The following is a 25863-nucleotide window of genomic DNA, read 5'->3' on the forward strand; positions in this document are numbered from 1 at the left end:
GTCTGATGAAACAGAACTTATTTCCCTGGAGGTTCTCTTGGGGAAAAGGTGGAAGTGTTCCAGGCACTGAAGGAAGTAACCTCAATTTCACCTGGAAACAGTAGTGTCTCGGGGCAGGAGATTTGGGCTATAACGGAAAGTGGTGCAGGTGCTGAGCCAAATGTGAATCCAGGAACAGAGCACCGTCAAAGAACTAAAAACAGTATCTGTTGTTTCCACTATATCCCTGTAAGTTGTAATCGGGGAGCCTGAGATAAATGGAGATCGGAGAGTTCTCTCCTGAGATGCCTTGGATTGTGGCGATGGTCTTCTAACTGGGTTCTCTAACTCCACTCTCCTCCTCCAATGCTCGGCCCACACTTTGGCCAGATAAGGGTTTGCAAAGACTCTGTGCCATTTTCTTGCTCAAGACCTCCAGTTCCTGTTTGCCCAGAAGATTAGGTTAAATCTCCTTCTGTTGGCTGCATGGCACAGGGAGATGAGCTCCGTGCTCTGTGACCACCTAGAGGGGTGGGATAAGGAGGGTGGGAGGGAGATGCAAGAGGGAGGGGATATGGGGATATACGTATGCATATAGCTGATTCACTTTGTTATAAAGCAGACACTAACACAACACTGTAAAGCAATTATGCTCCAATAAAGATGTTAAACAAACAAAAATCTCCTTCTGCTGGCGTGGAGCTTCCCCTAACCCAGTTTTTTTTTTTTTTTTTTTTTTCTTCTAACCTCATCATCTACTATTCTCCAGCATGAAAGATATTCTCCACAGTCTCATTCAAAATCCAGCTTAATACCTACGTCTCCTTTCTGATAACTCAATCCACACGGACTGCCCCCGCACCCCAAGTTTGAAAGATTGTAGCTATTTGTTTTCTAACTTTTGGCAAGATTGTTTTATTGTTAGGTATTTTGTTAGGAGTGGCTGGATCTAGAAATATATATACATATATCGTCACTATTTGGTGTATACACGCACACACAGAGAGAATAGATATGGTAGCATTTTCCCTTAGTGAGTTGTTAGGTGTAAATTTCTCCATAGAAAGTTCATTGAAATTGAGGCTGAATTACTGGTTAAGAATTATATATAATATATTCTGTATTAATTGTATTATATTGTATTTATTGTATTGTATTGTATTAACATGACATGTGAGGGAGAGAAAGCATGAAGTGGGAGAATCTGGAAAACTAAATCCTAGTCTCAACTTTGCCACTAACAGGCAAATCATTCGACCCCCTCACAGCTCCAAACGGGATTAATCTCCTTTATGACCATCAGGAGAGCATAAAGGAAAAGTATAATCGTGCTTGTTTATAATAACCTTAAATAGTAAAATTATGATTTCACGTCCCATCCAGTGGACATAAATATGCGGCACAGCTGGATTAGTCAAGAGAGATGATGTATTATTCAGGTGAGTTGCTGTTATTTGGGTTTTATAGATTAGACCCCTGAGTACAGAGAGGTTGTGCAACATTTTTGAGGTTGGCCAGGATAACAAAGGCCAAATCAAGCTCAGTGTGATTTTTACTCCCCTTCCTGTATGTAAACGCTTTTCCCCCCAGTGTGATGGGCCCCTCCGCTTTATTGGTGGTGTTGAGTGGGTTATAATCCTAACTTGATTTATATGCTCTGTAATTTTTAAGGAAATCTCCCTGGATCCCTTATTTTTCCTACTGTAGGATGGATGGACATAAATGCACTTGTCTATGAAAGTTTTTGAGCTTGTTACCTCAAAGTCAACACTAATCGCTATTTTTATTGAGCATTGGCCCTGTACAGGAGGCACTGCATATATTATGTCATTTCTTAAACACCTCTTATAAAATGGCTACAGTAGCCCTATTTTGTAGATGAGGAAACTATGGCTAAGATTTAATCCCAAGTCAATCTGATACCAAACATAGGAGGAGTCTCCCTCCTATGGCAGAAAAAAAGAGAGAGATCTCAGGTATGTAAAATCAACATTGCTTCCAGATTTCAAGCTAACCGATACTCTTGTTTCATCATTTCCTTTTACCTAACCTTTTGTGAGTAACTAGTAGCAAAGTTGACATGCCTGGGTTTCATTTTCCCTCGGACCAGCTCTCCTCTCGTGAAGGTGCTAATGAGTGCTCTTAAAAAGCAGAGAAATAGCCAAGGAGGATCTCAGGAAAGGAAGGTGCGACAAAGGATGTGAATTTTCCAAAAACTGAACAATGGGTCCTTGAATAACTATATCATAGTCAATGCCTATGTGTTATTTTCATTTTGGAAAAGGTTAGAGAAATTAATTTTTCCACTTTCTGATTAAATATAGTTCTTCTTTCACAATGTTTAAGTATAAAGTTAATAAATAGCTACATATAGGGAGGGTATTACTGATACTTGGAATTTTATGTTTCTGTTTTTAATAATCGGAAATATTATAGACACTTACTCTGCAGCATAGTTTGTAGGAGACATTTTCAGACATGTAGTCTTGCATTAAGAAATGTTTATGAGGACGCAGTATATTTTGTACAGTTCTTAAGGGAAACAGATTTTGATTTTATGATCATCATTGTCTTTCTATGATGGAGTGAACTTCTCCCCAAGTAGAGTGATCTATATTCAGGAAGCACTCAATGGCATCCTTTCAGTGGATCACACAGCAGGAGCCACATGAGTAGAGCTAAGTTCTGTCCATTAAATCTAGTGACTTGAACAAATTTTTATTATCCTTTTGTAAAAAATGTAAGCACTGCCTTACACAAAAACCAGTTGTTACCTAGTGAAGTATTTCAACATGTTCATATACGTTGATAGTTTCATACGGCCAGATTATTGCTGCATCAGCTATTAGCTACTAATAACATGCTCCCATCCTGCTTTAATGACATTCTGTACTCAGAATACTTAAGTGTGGACAGATGTTTAGGAATATCATCTTTCCCTCTTGGCTATTGATTGACTCCCAACACCCACTCCTGATTAGAATGCAAGATGTTTTCTTTTAGACTTGGAGTCTTTAATTACCCAATCTAATCAGAAAAAGACAAGCAACACACCAAGAATTTGGAATGTAATGCGGGAGCATCTTCTTGGACTTCTTACCATGGACTGTATTTCCAGATGCTCAGTGACAGCCTCTATCACTCTGTTTATCTTCCAAAGCCAAAGTGTTAGTAAAGAACACGCAGCTCTGACAAAGAGAAAGTGAAATGCACTATACAGTGGTTTTAGCCCAAATCAAATTGATGGTTTCATTAGGAGACTTTGGAGGGGTGACCCACGACCTCTTTGCAGGACAGGATGAAGTGGATCCTCTAAACCAGCTGTGCTTTCTTCATAGAACCCCTGATGGGCTTTATTCCTAAACCAGTGGCATATCTGATGCCACTAGGAGCACTTTTTAAAAGTGAAATTGAGGAAATAATTGAATTGGGTTTTGCACATGATGAAAGTAATTCTTTAACACCTGGGTTTTAAATCGCTTTATTCTTACTTCCTAAAAACCTGGACCCTCAGGAATCAATAGGAAAGGTTTTAAAACTGTTGTTTTGGGTATAATAGTGTTTGTGTTTACTTATTACTAAGTGCTCTCTCAGTAGCTAAAGTTCTTTTATGTCTTGAACAAAGTGGATCCTCCAGCTACCTTATTACGCAACCTGAACATTTACTCTTATCTCCCAGGTAACAAATTACCGTCTTGCTCCCCCTAGTGGAATTGTAACTCTACTTCAAAGTTTGAGAACACTTATCAGTACCCATTCGATTTAGCATCTTATTTTGGGGAATTGGATATTTTCCTAGTTTGTTCTCAAAGACTGAGAATAAAATAGAAAAATATTGCATTGAGTGGGCTGATAGGGGATGTGGGTAGCAAAATTGGCGTTTTCCTGATAAATTTTCAGTTCCCAGTGTCAGCAAGGTTGGCTACTTCGTTCATTGTGGCTGCCAAATTCAAGCAGCTTCTGCTCTGCACTTCTGTCTTCGAGAGGTCACATGTCATCAGCCTGGCAGACAGTCACCTCTAGAAGGCAGCTGTTAACACTCCTGGCAAAGATGGTACAGTGCTGGGAGTTGGTGATATTGAAAGACAAGGACTGGTCCCATCTGAATGTTGACTCCCACTTGTGCTATTGGTAAAGTAGGCCCTGGAAGTATCCTTCTTCCTTCTCGATCTACATGAGGGACTGTGCCAGTATCTACAGCACATGACAGTCATTTCCAGTGTACAGCTGCTAAACATGCTTAAAAAATTCCAGTAACTGAAGCTAAAATTACTGTATATCTCTTCTTAAGAATTTAAGTTTCTTTAGGGAATGATAACCAATGGTTTCACTGCATCAGAATCTCTTTTTCCTGCCACTATTTGTTTTTCACAACTTTGACCCTTGTAATAAATTTGTGTTTATTCAAATTTGCACACAAAGCACTCCTATTTTGTATATGCTAGTGTTGAAGTGTGTGAAACTTCTAAAAAATTTTTGTACATGCCAAGGCTTAGGACTCTGTTCTTTTGCAAGTAAGGCCTCATCAAGGTCAAGGCAAAAGGTGTAAAAGATACAGTGATCGCCAAATTAATAGTCAACAGAATATAAGTACTTGGTACTTATGAGCAAGAATATCGTATTTAGAATATCCCCCCTTTCTTAAAATCGTGTAATAGCAACAGTATTTAGAAATATTTTTCAAAATATTCATTCTCAGGGCAAGTGTTTACCTAGGGAAAAATAAAAGAGCGGGATCCGATTAAAATCCCAACAAAAGGGAATGCCAAAGTGTTCTATGAGCATATTTTATTTGGGAGTGTGGAGAAAAAAAGAAACACCCGTACTGTTTTTTTTGTTTTTTGTTTTTTTTTAAATACCACTGGCTCAAGAGTTACAGAAATTTAGTTCAAGAACTACATCCATGCAAACACACAGCTTCCGTTCAAGCAAAGCCTGTGTCTGTGAAGTTCTGGTTTGGCACCTCATAATGTCTGGATTAACAATTGTGAGGACAGTGGTGTCACAGTGGCCGCACAGCCCAGCTGGGGTGGAGATGTCCATTTAGCAAGGCTTTGGGCTTTGGGGAACCGGCACTTTTCTATTCCACAGGGAGTGTGAGGGATTCGTGAGTGAATCAGCATGTATCTCTGTGTATACACACATGAATGTAGATACAGATGTGTACATACATGTACAAATGTAGGCGTGTACATGTGGGTATATTCATGTATGTATGTGACTGCAGCTTTGGAAGAGTTACAACAATGGCTCAGCTTCTTCCCAATGGATGCTAGGAATTCTGGGCATTGACAATGCTTCCCAAAGCAGCTTTTAGCAGAGGGAAGCTGGGAGGCATTGGGGAAGTGTTCATACCATTCTCTGCTGGAATTCTCTGCACTGATGATACCCTTCCAGCAGTCTCAGAGACCGGGGACTGGGAAGCTCCACACACCACTCCCTGAAGAAGGACTGTGCTGGCATCTTTGTCTGGCAGCATTACAGGGTGGCTCTCCTTGGGAACATTCCAGCCATAGCTTGGAACCCTTGTCTTTCTTGAGGGGTGTGAGGACTGAATATCTTCACACATTCCTTAGACTCATGAGTGAAGAGAGGCTTTGCTTACCTAGCTCTGTTTCCTCAAAGTGACTAACTAGTGGTGCATTAAACTGGGATGGGTTTGTTTCTCGGAATCTTAACTTTTCAACTGTTGATTGACCACTGTTGACTCAACACTAAAATCTTGTCTGCCTCTGCTTGTCATCCCATGGTTATTGGGGTTTGTTATTTGCGTTCTCTCAAGGTTCAAAAAGGCAGAAAAGTATACACAAGCATTTGGCCACAAGCAGAGCAGATAGAGAATTATGAAATAGATATAAAAGATTCAGTATTTTTGTTGAAATCCTGACTTTGTGTGACTGCCTGTTTTACATGAAATATGGTCCTTGACATGGGGCAGATAGCCTGGAGACATGGTTAACAGGTAGTCAGCAAGTGTGGGAAGGAAGTCCTTGTCTTGGGCAGAGTGCCAGCTGACGCCAAACTAGTCAAACTTGCATTCTTTTCAAGACTTCTTTCCTGCTACTTAATGGTTGGCAATTTGAGAAACTATCTTTGAATCATACACCTTGGCAAGAAGGTAGGATTAAGAGAGTACTGGGGACAAAAAAGAGATACAAATGTCCACTCGCTGGAAACTTTGATGGCAGAGGGAAAACTGTGGACAAATTCCTGGCATATGGAAATATTTATCTGCAATTTAACATTTTTTATATAATGTTTCCTCAGGGAATCTTACCATATTCCTACTGACAGTACTTACATTGGCCCCCCAAATAACAAGGAACACCATCAAAACATGTAAGAGAGGCACCAGGCAGGTAAAAAAGAGAAAAGAAAGTTTGTAGGGAAAATCAGGACTTGGAGTCTCACATAGATGGCACAGGGAGAGGTTGAGGCAAATCATGCTAACCATGTCACCTTAGGCCAGTGCTCTCCAGTTCCCAAGAACTAAGTGGGTGTTTATGAAAAATCTAGGTTCTCAGATCCCACCCCAGAATCTCCAGGGAAGGGATCTAGGAACACAGTTTTAACAAGCATCTCAGGTGATTCTTACCGTCAGACAAGTTTGAGAAACTGCCATCATCGTATTGCCTACTAGGACTAAAATATTTCCAAAAGTTGTATAAGTGTGTGTGTGTGAGTGCGTGTGTGTGTGTGTTATTGCCAAGGTTTTTAAAGTTTGAAAAAAAATAGTCTAATAGCCCGTATTGTCATCATGAACATTTCTTAGTGAAAACATCTGTTATTTGTGTAGTGTTGTAGAGTTACAGAGGGTTTTTCCGTATATTATCTCATTTGTTCCTAATACCAACCATTTGAGGGGCTGGGCAGCAAAGATCATGTTCGGCCCCACATTACACACGGGAAGTGGGCTCCACATGTAGCTGGCAAGTGGCATAACTGGCTTTGAACAGGATCCTTCACCGTGTGGGCAAGCCCAACACAAACCTCTGAGCCCACGCCTTTTCCTCTTTTCCCCCCACACCCTGGTCACCAGGTTGATGGCAGCCTTTGTAACATGGATTTGCATACCCACACCTTTGCGCACCACGATCCCTCTGCCCACGTGTCCTTCCTTCCCTGTCTGCACACTCAAACCCATTCATTAAGGTGCCTTCCATGAAGCTTTTCTGGATACTCTTCTCATGCTACCACACAAGCAGAGACAGTTTCTCTTTCAGCTGGGTTTCCATCAAGCTTTACAAATCCTTCTACCATATGTTGGGTCTTGTTTGGTATAGGTGAGTTCAATGATACCTGCTCAGTAATGCCTCCCTTCTTGCTCCTCACCCCACCATTGTACCACTTTATTTATTTATTTTTTATTCTATTACAGATGACAAACAGAAATGTTAGCGTTGAATAGCCACTTACTTTAAATAGATGGGAGGTAATCACGTCTAAAACACTCAGTGCTTGTTGGCTAAAGCTATGGGAAGCATTCAGGAATGATTTAAAGGGTTGTCCGAACATTGACAAAGTTCTTGTTCAGGAGGCCAGAAACGTGGCCATTAACATCCTCTAGGAACGGAACTGTTTAAAGGGACCAGGGAACATTGTCTAATGAGAGATGGGGGAAGGACAGGGGACTCTATGCACAAAAGCATAGATTTGGTAGTTTCCTTGATAGGTAACTTAAGGGCCTTTCAAGGACATCTTCAACTAGGGGTGATTTTCATGTTATACTCGTAGCCCCAGGTTAGATGTGACTGTCTGTCATGGCTTTCAAATCATATTATAGTTAATTCTTTATGCAAATATACCCCCTACTAGACTTTGAGTGAGGGTGAGCCTGAGTCCCATATTCATCTTTGTCTGCCAATTGATAATTGTTGAATAAACTTTTTGGGGAACATATCTTCTAGCCATCTGCGTCTGAATGCAATCCAATTATTTAATTATAGTTCTAATTCAAATTCTCCTGTGTTTACAGCCACCATTGGTCCAAGCAATCTTCAGTGGTGATCCAGAGGAGATACGGATGCTCATCTACAAAACGGAAGATGTGAATGCTCTGGTAGGAGATGCTCTGGCTTTGCCGGCTCAGACCCTCTTAACCTTTTCTGTGCCATGGACCTCTTTGGTGTCTGGTGAAAGCCCTGTCCTGCTTCTCAGAATTCTGTTTTTAAATGCACTAAATAAAATATATAGGGTTTGAATGGAAATCAATTATGTTGAAATTCAGTTATCAAATCAAATTTTTCCTATAATAATATATGTGTTTATCAGCACATTTAAATGGCAAGATACAGTAGGAGATCTAATAGTGACCATAATTAAGAAAGAGTGGTGAGCCTGATGAATATTTTGTGCTACCTGCTACCACTCTAATGTGGTATGAATGTGATTTCTGCTGACACTACTGAGGTTTGCTGCCTGCATTCATAATGCGAAGAAACGTGGAGTTTCCATTAGAAGTTAGTGAAAATAGAGACAGAAAATGTGTACCTCTAGAACCCGTGCCCTACAGCAGGGATTGACAAACTATGCTCTGTCACCTGTTTTCGTACAGACTACCAGCTAGGAATGGTTTTTATTTTTTAAATAGCCGAAAAAAGAATGAAAAAAGAATATCGTGTGACACAGGAAAACTCTATGAAATTCAAATTCTGATGTCTACAAGTAAAGTTTGTTTGGAATACGGGCAGCGCAGCTTTCATACTGCAGCAGCAGAGTTGAGTTGCTGTGACAGAGACAGTATGTGGCCTGAAAAGTCAAAAATATTCACTCTCTGGCCCTTTAGAGGGAAATTTTGCTGCCTTCTGCTCTGGAGGGTCCATGAACCTGGGATCAGTGGATAGACTTGGCATTCTGTGTGCACCCTGAAATCGTGTGTAATATGTGTGTGCACTTGTGGACATATTTTTTTCTGTGAAAGGGTCAAGGCATTTCATCAAATTCTTAAACGGGTCTATGACCCCCCAAAGATTAAGAACCACTGGATCTGGGAGTTCTTTTTTTTTTTTTTTTTTGCGGTACATGGGCCTCTCATCGTTGTGGCCTCTCCCGCTGCGGAGCACAGGCTCCGGACGCGCAGGCTCAGCGGCCATGGCTCACGGGCCCAGCCGCTCCGCAGCATGTGGGATCTTCCCAGACCGGGGCACGAACCCGTGTCCCCTGCATCGGCAGGCGGACTCTCAACCACTGCGCCATCAGGGAAGCCCCTGGAAGTTCTTGAAATAAATAAACCTGCAATGAAGAAAGGTGAAAAGAGTTAGTCAATCATTTACCCTGTTAATAGTTTTCTAGACCTAGATTAAACAGGCAATTATGTACAGTACATGCTACTAATTTTCTTAATGTAACTCAATTACTTAAATGCTCCAGTCCATCGGGGAGAGGAGTTTTCTTTGAAGTCTCTAGTGTTCGGTAGGAACAACAGAGTCAGACATATCGGGGTAAGAAGAGCTTTGTCACCGGGAAATGAATTCTGTCTGGGGTTGCATCACTCTCCGGTCGGCTGAATGCTTTATTCAGAAGGCGAGTCATTGGTGCAGCCATTGTTCTGTGGCAGTGTAGGTTGCTCTGGCTTTTTGAAAAAGCTCTGGGCTGCTTCTCGCCAGCTGGCACTGAAAACAACGGAGCAATGTGCTGTGACATTTTTGCAAGGTAAGCACAGATGAGGCCAGGGCCAGACTACTTGAGAAGACGGTTGGGCACTTGTGCAGGGCCTGCGGGGCCCTGTACTTCTGAGAGGAGGCGAGGCAAGGAAGGTGATCATCTGTGGTTCTGACATCACCGGAATTTGCCCAGCCTGCTTTGTGGTTTTTCCTGATGATCATGAGCGAACAGGACTTTTGTTCTGTCATACATCCCAAGAAAGATTGTACTGTCCTCTGAATGGCCTTTATTTCTCCTTAGGAAAGTGACAAACGTCCGCTGGCTGGTAAAGATTAGGGGAGCTTAACTTGAGTTGTCACCTAACTGTGTGACTGAATTAGAGAGGTTTACTCCTGAACACGTAGATTCCGAAGTGTCTGATGGCTCAAGCATAGGAGAAGGTTGATTCTCTTATGAACAGATTTAGAGGGGTGGCTCTCTTCCACATAGAGTCCCAGGTATCAACATGTAGCTTCTAAGGTCACTCAAGGGGTTTGTCTCTAGTCCAACCAGAAGGGAAAAAAGAGTGTGGAGGCAAAGCACGGGAGGATTTTTATGGGTCCGCTTGGCAGTGACTTTTAATCACTTCCACCCACGTCCCACTGCCCAGAACTCAGTCACGTGCCAAACTTACCTACAAGGGAGGTTGGGAAATTAGTGTAGCTGTGGCCCCAAAGAGTCAGAGAACAGGGACTTGGGTGAACAATTAGCAATTTTGGCCACACCAATTGTTGGTCTTAGAGAATTCTAGGGAATACCTCTTACTTGTCTGTACAGTGTCTTGTTCATTCGACAGTTATTTCCTGAGTTCGGACCCTGTGTTAGGTGCTAGGGATACAGCAGTGAGAAGATAGCTCTTTCCCCCGTGAGCTTACATCATGGCAGAGAAGGCAACAAATGAGAAATCATACCTTGGTGTGTTTCTGAGGGAAGATCCAGGACACTGTGTAGGGGCCTAATCACGAGGGACCAATGAGACTACTGAGGAAGTTGATTTTTATTTGTAGCCTGTTGGATGTGTGGCAGCAGAAAACGGTGGCATAAAGGGAGGGAGGGGAATACATGAATGAATGAGTGGTTGAGTGAGTCAATGAACACACACAAGGGGCGCCTGAGTTCCTTATGTTGATCCCGTGGCTTTTCTGGGTCCACAGCCCCTTTCCTCCACTCTCACCTCTTAAGACTCCCTCTTCATGTCTCCTGTTCCCTTCTCTCAGGTGAGCATAAAGATCATTTGCTCCCCTACTCTGTTATCAGGTATGTTGGAGACACTGAGCTGTCCTCTTCATGTCACGATTTTCCTTTGCCAGAACTCCGTAGGGATCAGTCACAGGGACTGTTTGTGGGAGGTGGATTAGGCAGTTTAGGGGAACTGGTTGTTAATAAAGGGCATAGGGAGATGGAAGATAAATAAGGATTAGAAATCTAAGCCTAGAGTTTCATTTTAGGATGGAAGAGAGGCTGCACCAGTACGGAAGGGAAATAAATCATGGAGGAGCCTCTTGTTAGTGGGAGGACAGTGTTTGTCTTCCCTTCTCACCTTTGGCTTTTCTCTCTTTACCCCTATTTATTCACTTAATTTTGTCCTTTCTGCCTTGGGTTCTGACTTTTTTGCCTTCTTTTTTCTTCCCCACCTTTCTGTATCTTTTGATGGGTTGCCTGTTCTTTGGTATAAGTACCCTTTGATTAGCTGATCCTGATAGAGGAAGGGCCTCATCCAGCTTTGCCTCTCTGTGTTTTTCCAAACTTTACTTCCCAGTAGTAGTATTCATGGACCCTATGCATGCATCAACCGAACCCAATTACTCAACCCACTGGTATTTTATTCTTTTCTCACTTCTCCACTGTTCCAATCCCACCTGTCCTTCCAGGCCTCCTGCTTCCTCTGGTAAGTTGGCCTGATTCTCAGCTTCCTTTCTGCTGCCCTTCTGTACCACCTCTCAACTCCCATAGCTCTTTGCACCTCACTCATCACTTGAGTTATTTATGTCTGTGTTTTACTTTTGAGAAACTATGTGTTTGATGACATGATTGCTCATTTGCTCGGTGGCTCAGTCCAGTCCTTGCAACACTTGTTGAGTGAATGACTAGGCCTGCTTTATTACTTACGTTGAGCCAGTTTGTGGTTGCCTGTTTTTCATTTCTGCCAATGAGGACACGTTGCCAAATAGTTCTGGCTTAGTTAGTGGCCCTCAGTTCTCAGTTGTAAGATTGAAAGTTCTCTTCATAAGATTGAAAATCTGTAGATGGATTTGAGGAGCCACTGAAGGATTGGGAAGGGTACTCTGAGTCTTTTTTGTGGTTTCTCTGGCCGGTAGCATGCCAGGGGCTGGAAAGGTGGGAAGACAGTTATATATTCTGAGAAATCCATTGAAGTGGGCCCAGCTGTAGCTGATAATAGAAAGATTTAGTAGCCTCCATCAGACTAATTAAATTGAGGTGAAGCATGTGAAGTCTAAATGAATGCAGAGAGTCTGAAAGCCAAAATTTGAACTCAATAAAGGCATTTTGGGGATTACGTCCTGACAGCATGACATCAGCCAACCGTTTTACCACGCACCGCACTGAAACAAGGACAGAGACAAATCGGTGCCTGTCAATAGTGAGTGGTGAAGACAGGGAAGGAACCGTGCCCAGTGAGGAATGGCTGAAGAAACTGGTGATGTTTTAGACTTGGGAATTACAGGAGAACTGTCTGAAGTAGTTCAAGCACTGTCAAGTTAAAGTGGAGTTCTTCTTATATGTCTCGTGGTTGTAAGCTGCAGAAAATAAGATTTCAGGTCAAAATATAAGACATAACTTCATAGAGCTGTCTAAAGAAGTAATGAGTTGACTTGACAAGTATTAAGTTCCCTGAAAGACCACTAGACTAGAGATTCTAAAGGTAGCGAGTAGTAGTAACATATATTGCCCCACTCTCCTGTCTTGTGCCCTTGGCTGGCATTGCTAATGGTTCATGACCTTTTTTCCCCTCTTAGTCTTAAAGGCCTAAATTCCTTCTCAGGACAGCAGTATTAAATTGGAATTGGCCTATAAATTGAAATCTTCTTCCCATGCCTGGACTAGGTGATATTTACAGTCTCTTAAAACTGTGAAAAACTACAATTCTAAGATTTGTAAGTCCCACGTGATAGCAAACCCATGGAGTTTATTTCTTTTTTAAAGTATCACTAGTAGATAATGAACACACACACATATACACACACACAAAATCATTTTCATACTAAATAAAATTCGCAATAATTCCTCAGTATCACCTAATATCCAGTGCATATTCAATTTTATTTTGTCCCAATAATTTCAGAAATGCCTTTTCACAGTTGGGTTGTCCCTGTGTTGATTAATTTAATGCATCATTTTATACAAAAAAAAAAGAGATTTTGCCAAGCAGTTAATGTTTATTATTTGCCATAATAGGATCTGGCCCAAGTATATTGGTGCATTTTGCTTACTCTCTTCAGTTCCAGGGTAGGAAGGGATGATGTGTGCATCTACTAGAATAAATCTTGAGATGAAAGCTAAGCTTATGTTAGCAAAGTACTTAAAGTGAAAAAAGGGGAGAAAAGCATTAAAGCTGTGGTTCTTGACTACAGGCATTAATTCAGGGGGTGGTGGGTGGCCTGCTAGTCTCAAGATCCAAGTGAGAAAAAAGAAACTGTATCAACATTGTATGATGAGGGGATTTTTTTTTCAATAAATAAGACAAATTATCAATAGTAAATTTATAATTTGTTCTCATGTGTGTGTTACTATACCTACAAAAAATACACCATACATAGTTACAAAAATTTTTTTTTATGATTAGAACTTTTAAGATCTACTTAGCAACTTTCAAATGTGCAATACAGTGTTATTCACTATGGTTACCGTGCTGTACGTTACATCTGCATGACTTATTTATTTTATAACTGGAAATTTGCATTATTTCTTTTAAAAATAGAATATATATTTTTGAATCCATCCAGAAGGCTGCAATCTGACTCTACCTAAAGAACTTTGAGTGATAAATTTAATGTTCTCTCTAAACTTTTCTCAGCTTCATTCTATCATGTCACGAGAACATGAGAAATACAAACTGTAGAGCACGGGCTTTTACACTTCTAGATTTTTGTGTATTTTCCCTCACCTACATATATCTTACTTGTTTCTTTCTTTTTTAATGAGGAATTTGATACGGGGATAAAGACTTGAGGTGTTTTGTTAGCTTAGAGACCTGTACACCCTCTAAATTAGACCTAAATCGGAAACTGCTTGGAGTAAGGAGGCTGCACGCAAGGGTAGGGGGACAACCCCAAAGCAAAGTCCCCAAAATCTAGAAGCACACTGTCACTGGGGGTGATGACCCCCTCAACTCTCACTGAATGTTCCTGCACAAGAATGCAGGCGCAGCGTGGCCCAGACTTAAGTTTTTAAGAGAAAATACAGGAAATCTCTAAATTGTTAAATGTTGGTTCCAAAAAAATGATCCAACATCATTCAGGCCAAAGAAAACACATCTGTGGGCCAAATCTAACTTGCCGGCCACCGTTTTGCTAACTGTGGATGAGATCAGCAAATATTTAGCAGTTAAGGTTTCTCTGGCCACCTGCATCTGGAAATCTAAAGCGTGGTCCTAAAGCAGAGGGTCCGGGGTTCTGGGGAGAGCGGTGACCCGTGTTCTGCAAGCATGGACAGCATTTCTGGCTCCCTGGCCCATGGGTAGGCTGGCAGCCCCTTCACACCTCTGGGAGGGGTGCTTTTTGTCCTGAGGGTAGGTTCCCATCTCTCAGCGTATGCCAGGCAATACTGTCACCCTGCTCCTTGTTGGACCACTGCCCAGGATGTGGGGCTGTGGTTTGGAAACCATGACCTGTGTCCTGTAGAGAATGATTCATGAACTCCAGACGGCTCTGAGCAAGCTGCAGCGATGTGGCTTCAGGGCATTTACGATGTGTGAAGGCAGGTCTGGTTAGCATCATTCCTAATTGTCCTCCGGGATGCTTAGCAGCTGAGGCCCCATTTCTCCAGCACTGGCCTTGGAGGCCAGAAAGCCGTCCTCTGTGAAAGAGAAATCTTATAAGGGTATTCGATGTGCACCCTCCAGATAGTAGAGATGGGTATTTTGGAGCTATGGGAAAATTCCAAGTATAATGGCATTAGTATTATTTTACAGTTGCTAGACATTTTTACAGCACAGAAAAGTCTTGAATTAAAAGATGTACTTTGTAAATAGCTTGAAAATGTGAACATCTCTAGGATAAAGGGTTATGGTTTTCCTCGTTAGCTGTTAAGTTTGGGGGAAGGATGAAAATGTGAATAAATGAGCTACATCATTCTCAGATGGAAAGAAGACTCACTTGTTAGAAATTAATGTATAAATTCAGTGCATTTGATTTGGGTGGTAAGACTTGGATTGGGGAAACTTGACAAGATCATTCTAAACTTTATCCAGAGGAATAAATATATGAGGAAACTCTTGAAAAAGAAAATCAGTGAGGAGAGAATTTCACCAAATATAGTAAAACAAATTACAAAAGTATAGAAATTAAAACAATGTGTTACTGGCATAGGAATAGACAATCAAATCAGTGAAACAGATATAGTGAGTCCAGAATTAGACTCAAGTGTATATGGTCATTTGGTATAAAATAAAGGAAGCATTTGAAACTACTAGAATGAAATGGATTATTTAATAAATGGTGTTGAGACAACTGGCTGGTAAAAAGCTGAATCCTTCCCTAATTTCTTATATCAAGATAAATTCTAGAGGTAGAAAATAAAAAGATGAAAGTAATGGAATACAAGGGGAGAAATACTTTTTTAATCCTGGTGTGAGGGAGGACTTTCTATGCATAATAACAAAGATAAACATCATAATGGAAAAGATATCTTTGAATATATAAAAACTGTAAACTTCTATATATTAAATCTCCATAAACAAGGTTAAAAGATAAACTAAAGGTATGTACAATATATGTGAAAAGTGTTAATGTTCCTAATATATACAAAGAACTCTTGCAAATTATTTAGGAAAAGATAAACACCCAAATAGAGACACGGGCAAAGGATATGCAGAGGCCATTCACCAAAGAAACTGTAGATAGCCAACACGTATGTGAAAGGGTGTCCAGTCTCAATCTCACCTGAGATCTAAGAATTCATATGACAGCCATACGGTGCCATTATTTACTTGTCAGATCAGCAAAGATGAAAATAAGATCTCAAGGAGGGTGTAGACAAATGGACACTTTGATGCCTTTTTGGGGAAAGTGTGATTTGTACTAGCCTTTGGAGGGCAGTTTGACATCTGTATCAACATTCAACAGAGTATATATCCTTTGACAGAGCAGTACCACGCTGGGGAATTTACCCTAAGGGAAATCACTGGACAACTATATATACAAAAAATGCTTGTTGCTCTGTGGTTTATAATAACAGGAGATTAGAAATTACCAGTAGTTTATTTCTGAAATATGTTACAGTATATCCATATGTGGTAATATCATACCATCTTTTAAAAGAGTGATTTGTATCAATTTTTACCTATTACATATATTTATTGATGGGTAAGATTTTCAAGGTCTATTTTTTTTTTTTTTTTTTGGCTGTATTGAGTCTTCGTTGCTGTACACGGGCTTTTCTGTAATTGCAGCGAGCAGGGGCTACTCTTCGTTGCGGTGTGCAGGCTTCTCATTACGGTGGCTTCTCTTGTGGAGCACGGGCTCTAGGTGCGCAGGCTTCAGTAGTTGTGGCACGCAGGCTCAGTAGTTGTGGCTCATGGGCTCTAGAGCACAGGCTCAGTAGTTGTGGCACACGGGCTTAGTTGCTCCACGGCATGTGGGATCTTCCCGGACTAGAGATCGAACCTGTGTGCCCTGCGTTGGCAGGCGGATTCTTAACCACTGTGCCACCAGGGAAGGTCCCTCAAGATAAATTTTTGAGTGAAACAGCCAGTTGCTAAACAGCATATGTCATGTGTGCATATAAGTTTAAGAAGAGGTCCAAAAGGTTAATTATGGTTGAATCTGGGAAGTAGGATTTCTGCTTTTTTCTTTATTCCTTTATGTGTTATTACGATTTTTTACACTGACCAAGTATTGTGTTGATAAATGATACAGACAAATACATTTATATCAAGAAGCCACATGCACAAGAAAGCCAACAAACCAGGTTCCAAAGTTGTTCATATTTAGTATATGACTGCTAAAATGCACTTGTTATATTTGTTTGAATAAGTATAGAGCATACTTCAATGGTGTGGTACTTGCTACCCATAGTGATAAGCAGAGAGGTGCTCCCACCTTTTATTACGTTACAGGGGCCTTTCTCGTGGTGGTGGGAGATGTTGGCATCTCAGTAGAGTTCTTTTCTTCTACCGTCATGCTTCCTTCTTTGGAGGAATTTCAGGGGGGACCCCATTCATCGGCATTTAAGACCGGAAATGTGTATGAATGAGATTCTAGAGGGCAATATCATATAATTTCATGTCTTTTTACTTAGGTTTATGAACCACATGTCATATCATAAATTATGGAAAAATAATTTTTTTTTTTTTTTTTTTTGTGGTACACGGGCCTTTCACTGAGCACAGGCTACGGACGTGCAGGCTCAGCGGCCATGGCTCACGGGACCAGCCGCTCTGCGGCATGTGGGATCTTCCCGGACTGGGGCACGAACCCGTGTCCCCTGCATCGGCAGGCGGACTCTCAACCACTGTGCCACCAGGGAAGCCCGAAAAATAATTTTTGATTGCTAGTTTCGATTAGGGTAAAAATCAAGTGAAAGTTTCCAGGTGCTTTTTGGGCTTCTTTATTTTCTAATTTCTTTTATAATTAGAATATACTTATAATCAGAAAAAAACATTTAAAGCTTTGTTGAAAAGAGCTAACTCATATTTAAAATGAATTGGGCAGAGATAACCACATGCCCAGATCATTCTTAAGAGATATGTGCAAATTAGAAGGATATAACATATATTTTAGATCAATTAGTTGTGTCAGCTGTGACTTTTACCAAGGAAATATTGCTTTTGGTTTCAAATGTTAAATAACTATATAATTATGACAGCCAGAGGACTTTCCATTTGTAGCTTTATAGATGTATTATCTTTGCAACTGACTTTAAAAGAAAAGAAATGCAAAGAGCTTAAATGTATGTTTTATTTAATTAGGGTAGAAGCCTGGGGGGCTGGGTGGGATTTTTTTCCCCAGGAGGGTGCATAGCTGGTTGTAGTCAAATCAGTTGCCAACCTTCTGCTTAAAGAGATGTTCCTGGCAGTCAGTCTAGGGCAGCTGTGAGTTTCTTGCTATGTACTTTCCGAAGTCACCCTGAGTGTAACACAGGCCACATTCTCCTCCTTCAGCCCTTTCCTAAACTCCTTCCTGGCTTTCCTACTCCACATGCACCTGATCAGAATTTTTGATATAACACCTTCACAACCAACCCTTATATGTCCCTGCTTGATATACTTTATTTATTTTATTTTATTATTTTTTTTTCTTTTTTTTTTATTTTACAAATTTAATCAGTTATACATATACATATGTGACTTTATTTGTTGATACATAATCCCTATCAGTCACACCAAAATGCAACTGTGGTATAGGGAATAGAGTACTAAGTTTAGCTCAGAGGCAGAAGCCTTGGGTTCTTTGTGTTTTTGAGTCAATTAATCTACTCTGGGCTCAGTTCCCTGTCTATAAAATGAGTATGATAACAAAGTTTTTATAAGGTTTTGTTTGGAGAGATGCTATGTGTATATCTGTTAAGATTAGATTTGGCTGCATTAGAGAGAAAATAAATAATAGTAAAATGGTAGCTTGTAGTAAAATAAAAGCTTATTTCACTAAAATATAGTGGTTTTGAATAAAACAGAAGTTTATTTATTTCCTATGTGCAAGTACAGCGATAGACTGTCCAAGACTAGCGTGGTACAGGCATACCTCAGAGATACTGCGGGTTTGGTTTCAGATCACTGCAATAAACCAAGTATCACAATAAAGCAAATCACATAAATTTTTTGGTTTCCCAGTGCATATAAAAGTTATGTTTACATTATAATGTAGTCTATTAAGTGTGCAATAGCATTACATCTAAAAAGCAATGTACATACCTTAATAAAAAATACTTTATTGCTAAAAAGTGCTTAACCATCATCTGAGCCTTCAGCGAGTCATAATCTTTTTGCAGTAGTAACATCAAAGATCGCTGATCACCATTACAAATATAATAATAAAGGCAAACTTCAGAATATTGCAGGAATTGCCAAAATGTGACACAGAGACATGAAGTGGGCAAATGCTGCTGGAAAAAAATGGCACCAATAGACCTGCTCAACTCAAAGGTGCCACAAACCTTCAATTTGTTAAAAAAAACAAAACAAAAAAAACTCAGTATCTGAAAAATGCAATAAAGCAAAGCACAGTAAAACAAGGTTTGCCTGTACTCAGTGATGGTAGGAGCTAGTCTTTGTCTCCTTTTGTGCTGCCATCCTTGGTAGGTGGCTTCCATCTCATTGTCCAAAATGTCCACTTGAGCTCCAGCCATCACATCCAAATTCCAGATAGCGGGAAGGTGGAGGAAGGGAATTCCACCCCCACCCCACCCCAAGGCCACTTCCACTGAGGAAACGATTGCTTATGTATTGTCTAGAACCTCATCATATGTTCATGTACTAGGCTAAAAATAGTTTTTTAGGAAAGAGAGATGTTGGGCAAACCAACAGTCTTTGCCATGACCTTTGATAGACTTTTGTGACCTGGGAAATACTCTGAGTCCAAAAAACTACATTATTTATGTAATATGACTGTGAGGCAACCACATATACATTCATCCATTCACCAGATATTTATTAAATACCTGCTAGAGGTGTAGCACTAGAACTGACACCCCATATGCTTTCTCACATTTTCTTAGTTTATGTTATTTCCAAAAAAGGGTTTGAGAGATCCATGTAGCTGTGATTCCCTCCCCGCTTCCTGCTTTGCTATGCATGTGGGAATATAACATCACTAAGATACCATATTCCTCTATTTGGGAGAAGGGAAGGAGAAGGGTGACATTGGAGCCTGTTGTAAATGGCAGCTCTCTAGCTCACCAGTCCAGACACTGTGTGTTTTCCCCTCCAGCTCTCAGAGGTCCTGTCTTTTGTCATCAATGCTTCATGTTGCTTTACATCTTGTGTCCCTACTTACTTTGTGTATATGCCTTTCCCTCTATTTAAAACAGATGTGCTGGATTGTCTCGTTATCATCTGCCCTCTCCCTTTCAAACAGGGAACACTCTGTGTTTGAACAAGCCTTTGTTTTATTTGGGAGGCAAAGATGGATGGATGGATGGATGGATAGATCAATTAGTGGGCGGGTGGGTGGATGGGTATGCAAGCAAGCATGCATAACCTGAAGGCCAGGCAGCATTGTCCAGTACTGGGGTTATTACTGTTCTCAGGGGACCCCGATGTGTGCAGGATACCTAAGGAAATAGGATCTGCAGTCACAGGCTCAAGATACTCCATTTGGAAAGGATCTGGAAATGTCTGACATCCTTCCTTGTAATCTTTCAAGAATTGACAGTGGTGGGCTTTTTTTTTTTAATCTTCTTGTTTCTTTTATTATGAAAAATTTCAAACATTCAGAAAACAACCACGAGCCCACTACTGAAATGGAACAAATGTTAACATTTTGCCATATTTACTTAAAAAAACAAAATGAAATTTAATAGCTGTAGAGTTTTCCTCATATAAACGCATGCTCCTTATGTCATTCATGTCTTTGCATTAGCACCACCTTATCTGAGACACCGTCCCGAACTTCCTTTGTAATAGAGCCTCCCTCCATCAGCCTCTAACCTCTCTTGCTAGCACTTTCACCGCTTGACATACACAGTGCATTTTTCTGTCTTCTGTCTGTCTCCCTCCTAGCATGTCTGCTTCGTGAGAGCTGGGACATGGCTTTGTTCCCATTGAATCACCCTCATCTGGCATCAACTAGGATCAGATGAACAGAGATGAAGCCTCTTTTAGGCTTCCTGGCCCATCATCTCCCTCCATGTCTCTCTCCCCAGGGGCAACCACTGTCCTGAAGTTTAAATACCCTTCTCATCCTTGTCTTTATATACTCTAATTTTATTTACACCTTTAAATCTGTGTGTACATAGATGCCAAAACAATAGATGGTGTTGTGTATCTTTTTTTAAAAATTAATTAATTAATTAATTTATTTTTGGCTGTGTTGGGTCTTTGTTTCTGTGCGAGGGCTTTCTCTAGTTGTGGCGAGCAGCGGCCACTCTTCATCGCGGAGCGCGGGCCTCTCACTGTCGCGGCCTCTCTCGTTGCGGAGCACAGGCTCCAGACGCACAAGCTCAGTGGTTGTGGCTCACGGGCGCAGTTGCTCCGTGGCATGTGGGATCTTCCCAGACCAGGGCTCGAACCCGTGTCCCCTGCATTGGCAGGCAGATTCTCAACCACTGCGCCACCAGGGAAGCCCGGTGTTGTGTATCTTTAAATACATTAACTAAACAAGTTGTTTATATCCTCTGTAACTTGCTTTTTCTTGTTTGACGTTATGTGTTCAAGATTTTCTATGTGGATACATGCCCACAAGAATTTACTTCATATATTTCATATTCCTACAATATTCCTTCTAGGATTTTATCACAGTGGGTCCACAGCCTTTTAATAATGGCTATATTACCCTTCTTTTGTCAGGGAGTCTCTAAATCTGATCTGTGGTAACAATTGTACAAATCCTAGAAATGGGCTAAAAAATTAAGATGGTAAATTTTGTTATGTGTATTTTACCACAATTTAAAAAAAATTTTTAAAAACTTATTAAATTATACATTTAGGAAAAAATAAGTTAGAAGGGGCACCAATAAAGCTTGTATTCTTTGTAAAAGTAAAATCATTGTTAATGGTAATTTTAGAGACAATTTTACTCACCGTTGAATACATTTAATTATAACAGTAGCTTTTTCAAGGAATTGTGATATTCTTCTTTGTACCTTAGAAACTAGAATTCCCTCAAAGAAGACATACAAATGACCAACAGGTACATAAAAAGATGGACAACATTACTAATCAGGGAAGTGAAAATCAAAACCACAATGAGATATCACCTCACACCTGTTAGAATGGCTATTATCAAAAAGACCAGAGGTAACAAATGCTGGCGAGGATGTGAACAGGGAACCAACCCTTCTATACTGTTGGAGGGAATGTAAGCAGGTGCAGCTGCTATGGAAAACAGTATGGAGCTTCCTCAAAAAATTAAAAATAGACCTATCATATGATCCAGCAATTCCATTTCTGGGTATATATCCAGAGGAAAAGAAATCATTGTCTTGAAGAGATCTCTGCACTCCCATGTTCATAGCAGCATTATTTACAGTAGCCAAGGTGTAGAAGCAAACTTAGTATCTGTGGATGGGTGGATGGTTAAAGAAAACATGGTATATATGTACATTGGAATCTTATTCAGCCTTAAAAAAGAAGGAAATCCTGTCATTTGTAATAACATGGATGAACCTGGAGGACATTATGCTAAGTGCAAGAAACCAGACAGAGAAAGACAAATACCACAGGGTATCACTTACATGTGGAATACAAAAAAAAAAAAGGTAAATATGTGAGGTGATAGATGTGTTAATTAACTTGATGGGAGAATCTTTTCACAGTGTATATCTATATCAGATCATCTCATTGTATATTTCAAATATCTAAATTTTTGTCAATGAAGCTGGAAAAAGATAGAATTCCCTCAGAGATAAATCACATATTTCAATATATAGTTCTCCCGTATTAGAGAACCTTTAATGGCTTTTCTCCTAAGGAGAGAAAACTTGAGAACAAATATATTGAGTTGCCCTAAAGTAATATTCAGAATTCTTGGCTTTTGACAAGATTCTAAATGTCAGGGAAGTCTGTTTTTGCAACAGCATGACAACTTGACTTCACACATCGGTACAGATTAACTGAGTGCCTGGGTTTTCTTTAAGACACATTCAAATATTCTCTTTCCAAGCTTCCTATTAAAAGCAGACTTGTTAGAGGACAAAGCTTCATTTATAAAGCATTTTGCAGATATAATTATAGGCATAATTGGAAAAGTTAAGGAAGATTTATCACCCATAATTTTGAATAATGACTCAGTAGACCTTGGCTAAATGTGAAACTGTTCTAGAAAGATCACATGATTGACCCTGTTTTTCATTTTGCTCATAAAAATCCATCCGGGCTGTCCCATGAATGTCTTGCTTCTAGAGATACAGTCAGATTTAATGAGCTATTTATCAGTTTCAAAACAGGTCCTGTTACTGCATTTCTTAAATTCAATTGGTATATTTCCCCAAACCCTACTAAACTTGAATACTTAAAAACACTATTTAAAACATATTTGGCAGTTAAATTAACTATCTAACCGTGGCTGTTTCACTTCAGTTCAATCAGCAGATGTTTATTGAGCATCTATCATGTTCCCAGCACTGTGCTAGGGCTGGGACTATAAGATGAATAGAACAGGGTTCTGGTCCTCCTGGACCACATCATCAGGTGGCTGAGACAGATATTTATCCAAGTTATCAAAGGAAATGGTCAATGCTACAATAGAATTAGAATTGTCCTGTTCCTGCACGCTCCCTGTGTGGCCAGGACTCTTAGAGCAATAGATTACTACCCTCAGCAACGGTGCCAGGAAGTGCATGGGCAGGTGTGAAGGTGGTGATGGGAGGAGAGCTTTTAAACCTACCCACCATCTTCATCAACTTCCTTCTCCAAGCTGCCAATAATAATAATGACAGTAGTTTTTGATTTGGGCAACTGATCTTTTCTCAATCTTATATAAAGTATGACTAAAAACATCTTTAGAAACTTTTATTTTATTGAATTAAAAATAGACTTTATTTTTAGTAGCAGTTTCAGGTTCGCAGCAAAATGGAGCAGAGGATACCCTCTGTCCCCACAGAGGCACAGCCTCTCCCACTGTCAACACCCCTGGACAGATAGTACATTTGTTGCAGTCTGTGAGCCTGCACTGACATTCCCCTCACAGTCCACAGTTTACCTTACTCTTTACTCTTGGTGTGGTACACTCTGTAGGTTTTGACTGATGTATAAGGACCTGTATCTGCAGTTACAGTATCATATAGAACAGTTTCACTATCCCCCCAATCCTCCGTGCTCTGCCTATTCATCCCTCCCTGTCTCTGTTTTATTGAACTTGACGTATAACCTAAGTAAGAACAGTTGGCCTGAAATGCAAAAGCGGCTCCAACTAGACTGTCACACCAAAGCCCTCCCGAGCACATTCTGGAGTCACTGCTATGTTACTTCCTTTGGTCATCCACGCCTCTGCGTGAGAGCTGCTGTGTTTAGCGCAAATGCTCACAGTTTATGTTAGAGTCTGTGGCATTAAATTCTGCGGTTTCAAAACCATTGAATGTGGTAGATGTGTTCATGGTCAATTTTTGTTCATCATCCTCCCCTTTCCCATCACACTTTGACCACCCTTGTCTTTATAAAAAGGTCGGAAGTCTCCAAACAGAATCGCCTTTGTACTGTTGAGGGTCGGGGGTCTTCTGTGCTCCAAATGTCTGATTACAGTATAAACAGACCTATTTGCTTTTAGGGAAGCAAATGTTTTCTGTGTCCAGCTGAGCTTGTAAAATTTCATTAAGAAGCTAATCATTAGCCCTGATTAAGTGAACAGTGGATGTTTGGCATGAATATTTTAATTTTCTATTTCCAGGCTGGCTTAGCCTTCTCAAGGTTACTGATGGTCAGCTGGCACTGATAATTTTTCAGTCACCTGTGCAGTTTTCCACTCCATCATCAGAGAATCTCCTCCCCTCCCCCATTCAACTGGGAAAGAAAACCAGGGCTCTCCTAGAGTCCCAGACATGAAGCTGGTTCTCTGATGCTCATTAGAGGACTTTTTTTTTTTTTTTTAACATCTTTACTGGAGTATAATTGCTTCACAATGATGTGTTAGTTTCTGCTTTATAACAAAGTGAATCAGCTGTACATATACATACATCCCCATATCTCCTCCCTCTTGCGTCTCCCTCCCACCCTCCCTATCCCACCCCTCTAGGTGGACACAAAGCACGGAGCTGATCTCCCTGTGCTATGCGGCTGCTTCCCACTAACTATCTGTTTTACATTTGGTAGTGTATAAGTGTCCCTGCCACTCTCTCACTTTGTCCCAGCTTACCCTTCCCCCTCCCCCTGTCCTCACGTCCATTCTCTGTGTCTTTATTCCTGTCCTGCCCCTAGGTTCTTCAGAACCATTTTTTTTCTCTTTCAATTGTAGTAGTGAATCTCATTGCTGCCTACTCCAGTGCAGGACAAGAGACTAAACTCTGCTCTCTTTCTAATTCAACTTGAAATTGCCATCATTTCTATCCCTCCATATTTGCCTTTATAAACATTGCAGGCTTTAACAAAGATCAGATTTCTTTTTACCGATACTTACAAGTCAGTAGGAAGATGTGCTTAATATTACGCTTTTACTTTCAAATCTAGGAAAGATCATAAAAGATAAAGATGCAAAAAGCTTAAAGCAGTTACCGCCAGTGACTCAGACGTTATTAATATCGTTGTGGGCACAAGGAATTGGAATGGTGTTAGAACGATTTTCTCCGGGGAAGAATGCATCATGACAACATTTTCCAAAGTGTGTTTCTCAGAGGCCACAATAAATTTGACTAGTGTTTAGAAGGGGAAAAAAAGATATTTTGTGGCTAAATAAAATTGGGAAGCACTTCTACTGCAAATTTCCTTGTTTTAGTGATTTACAATGTGTATTGCTATATTAAAGGCTCTGGGAATTCCTGCCGTAAGGAAACCTGTTTAACTTTCTTCAACACAGTGTTTCAAATTCATTTGGCTTCAAATGCCTACTTTTTTTTTTTTTTAATTTTAATGTAGCACCTGGAACCAACCCTCAGAGCCAATGGGATATACTTACACTTCGGGATATCATGTAGAATGAGAGTCTCTGGAATAGTCTGTGGCAGTGGTTCTTGAACTTGAGTGTGCATTAGAATCCTGGAGGACTTGTTAAAATACAGGTTGCTGGGTCTCACTCCCGTAGTTTCTGATTTGGGAGGTCCAGGGTGGGGTTTGAGAACCTCTTTTTCTAATAAGTTCCCAGGCAATGTTGTTGATGCTGGTTGGGGACCACACTTTGAGAACCACTAGTCCATGTTCAAACTGGAAGGAAACAAAAGTTATGGGGGATGGGGGTGGTACCACAGGTGCGCTGCTGT

The 25863-nt window shown here is 40.5% G+C and overlaps 1 protein-coding gene across 3 annotated transcripts in view; it reads left to right on the forward strand.

Annotated features, from left to right (window-relative positions):
* ANKRD44 (ankyrin repeat domain 44) overlaps positions 1 to 25863 on the forward strand; it is a 326875-nt gene that overhangs the window by 113024 nt on the left and 187988 nt on the right. For all 3 annotated transcript variants that reach the window (XM_060106327.1, XM_060106328.1, XM_060106326.1), the window contains exon 2: positions 7955 to 8038. In XM_060106327.1, the coding sequence (XP_059962310.1) occupies positions 7955 to 8038 (84 nt within the window). The remainder of the gene's footprint in view (positions 1 to 7954; positions 8039 to 25863) is intronic.

The sequence above is a fragment of the Mesoplodon densirostris genome, chromosome 8, assembly GCF_025265405.1.
Source record: "Mesoplodon densirostris isolate mMesDen1 chromosome 8, mMesDen1 primary haplotype, whole genome shotgun sequence".
Classification (NCBI taxonomy): Eukaryota; Metazoa; Chordata; class Mammalia; order Artiodactyla; family Ziphiidae; genus Mesoplodon; species Mesoplodon densirostris.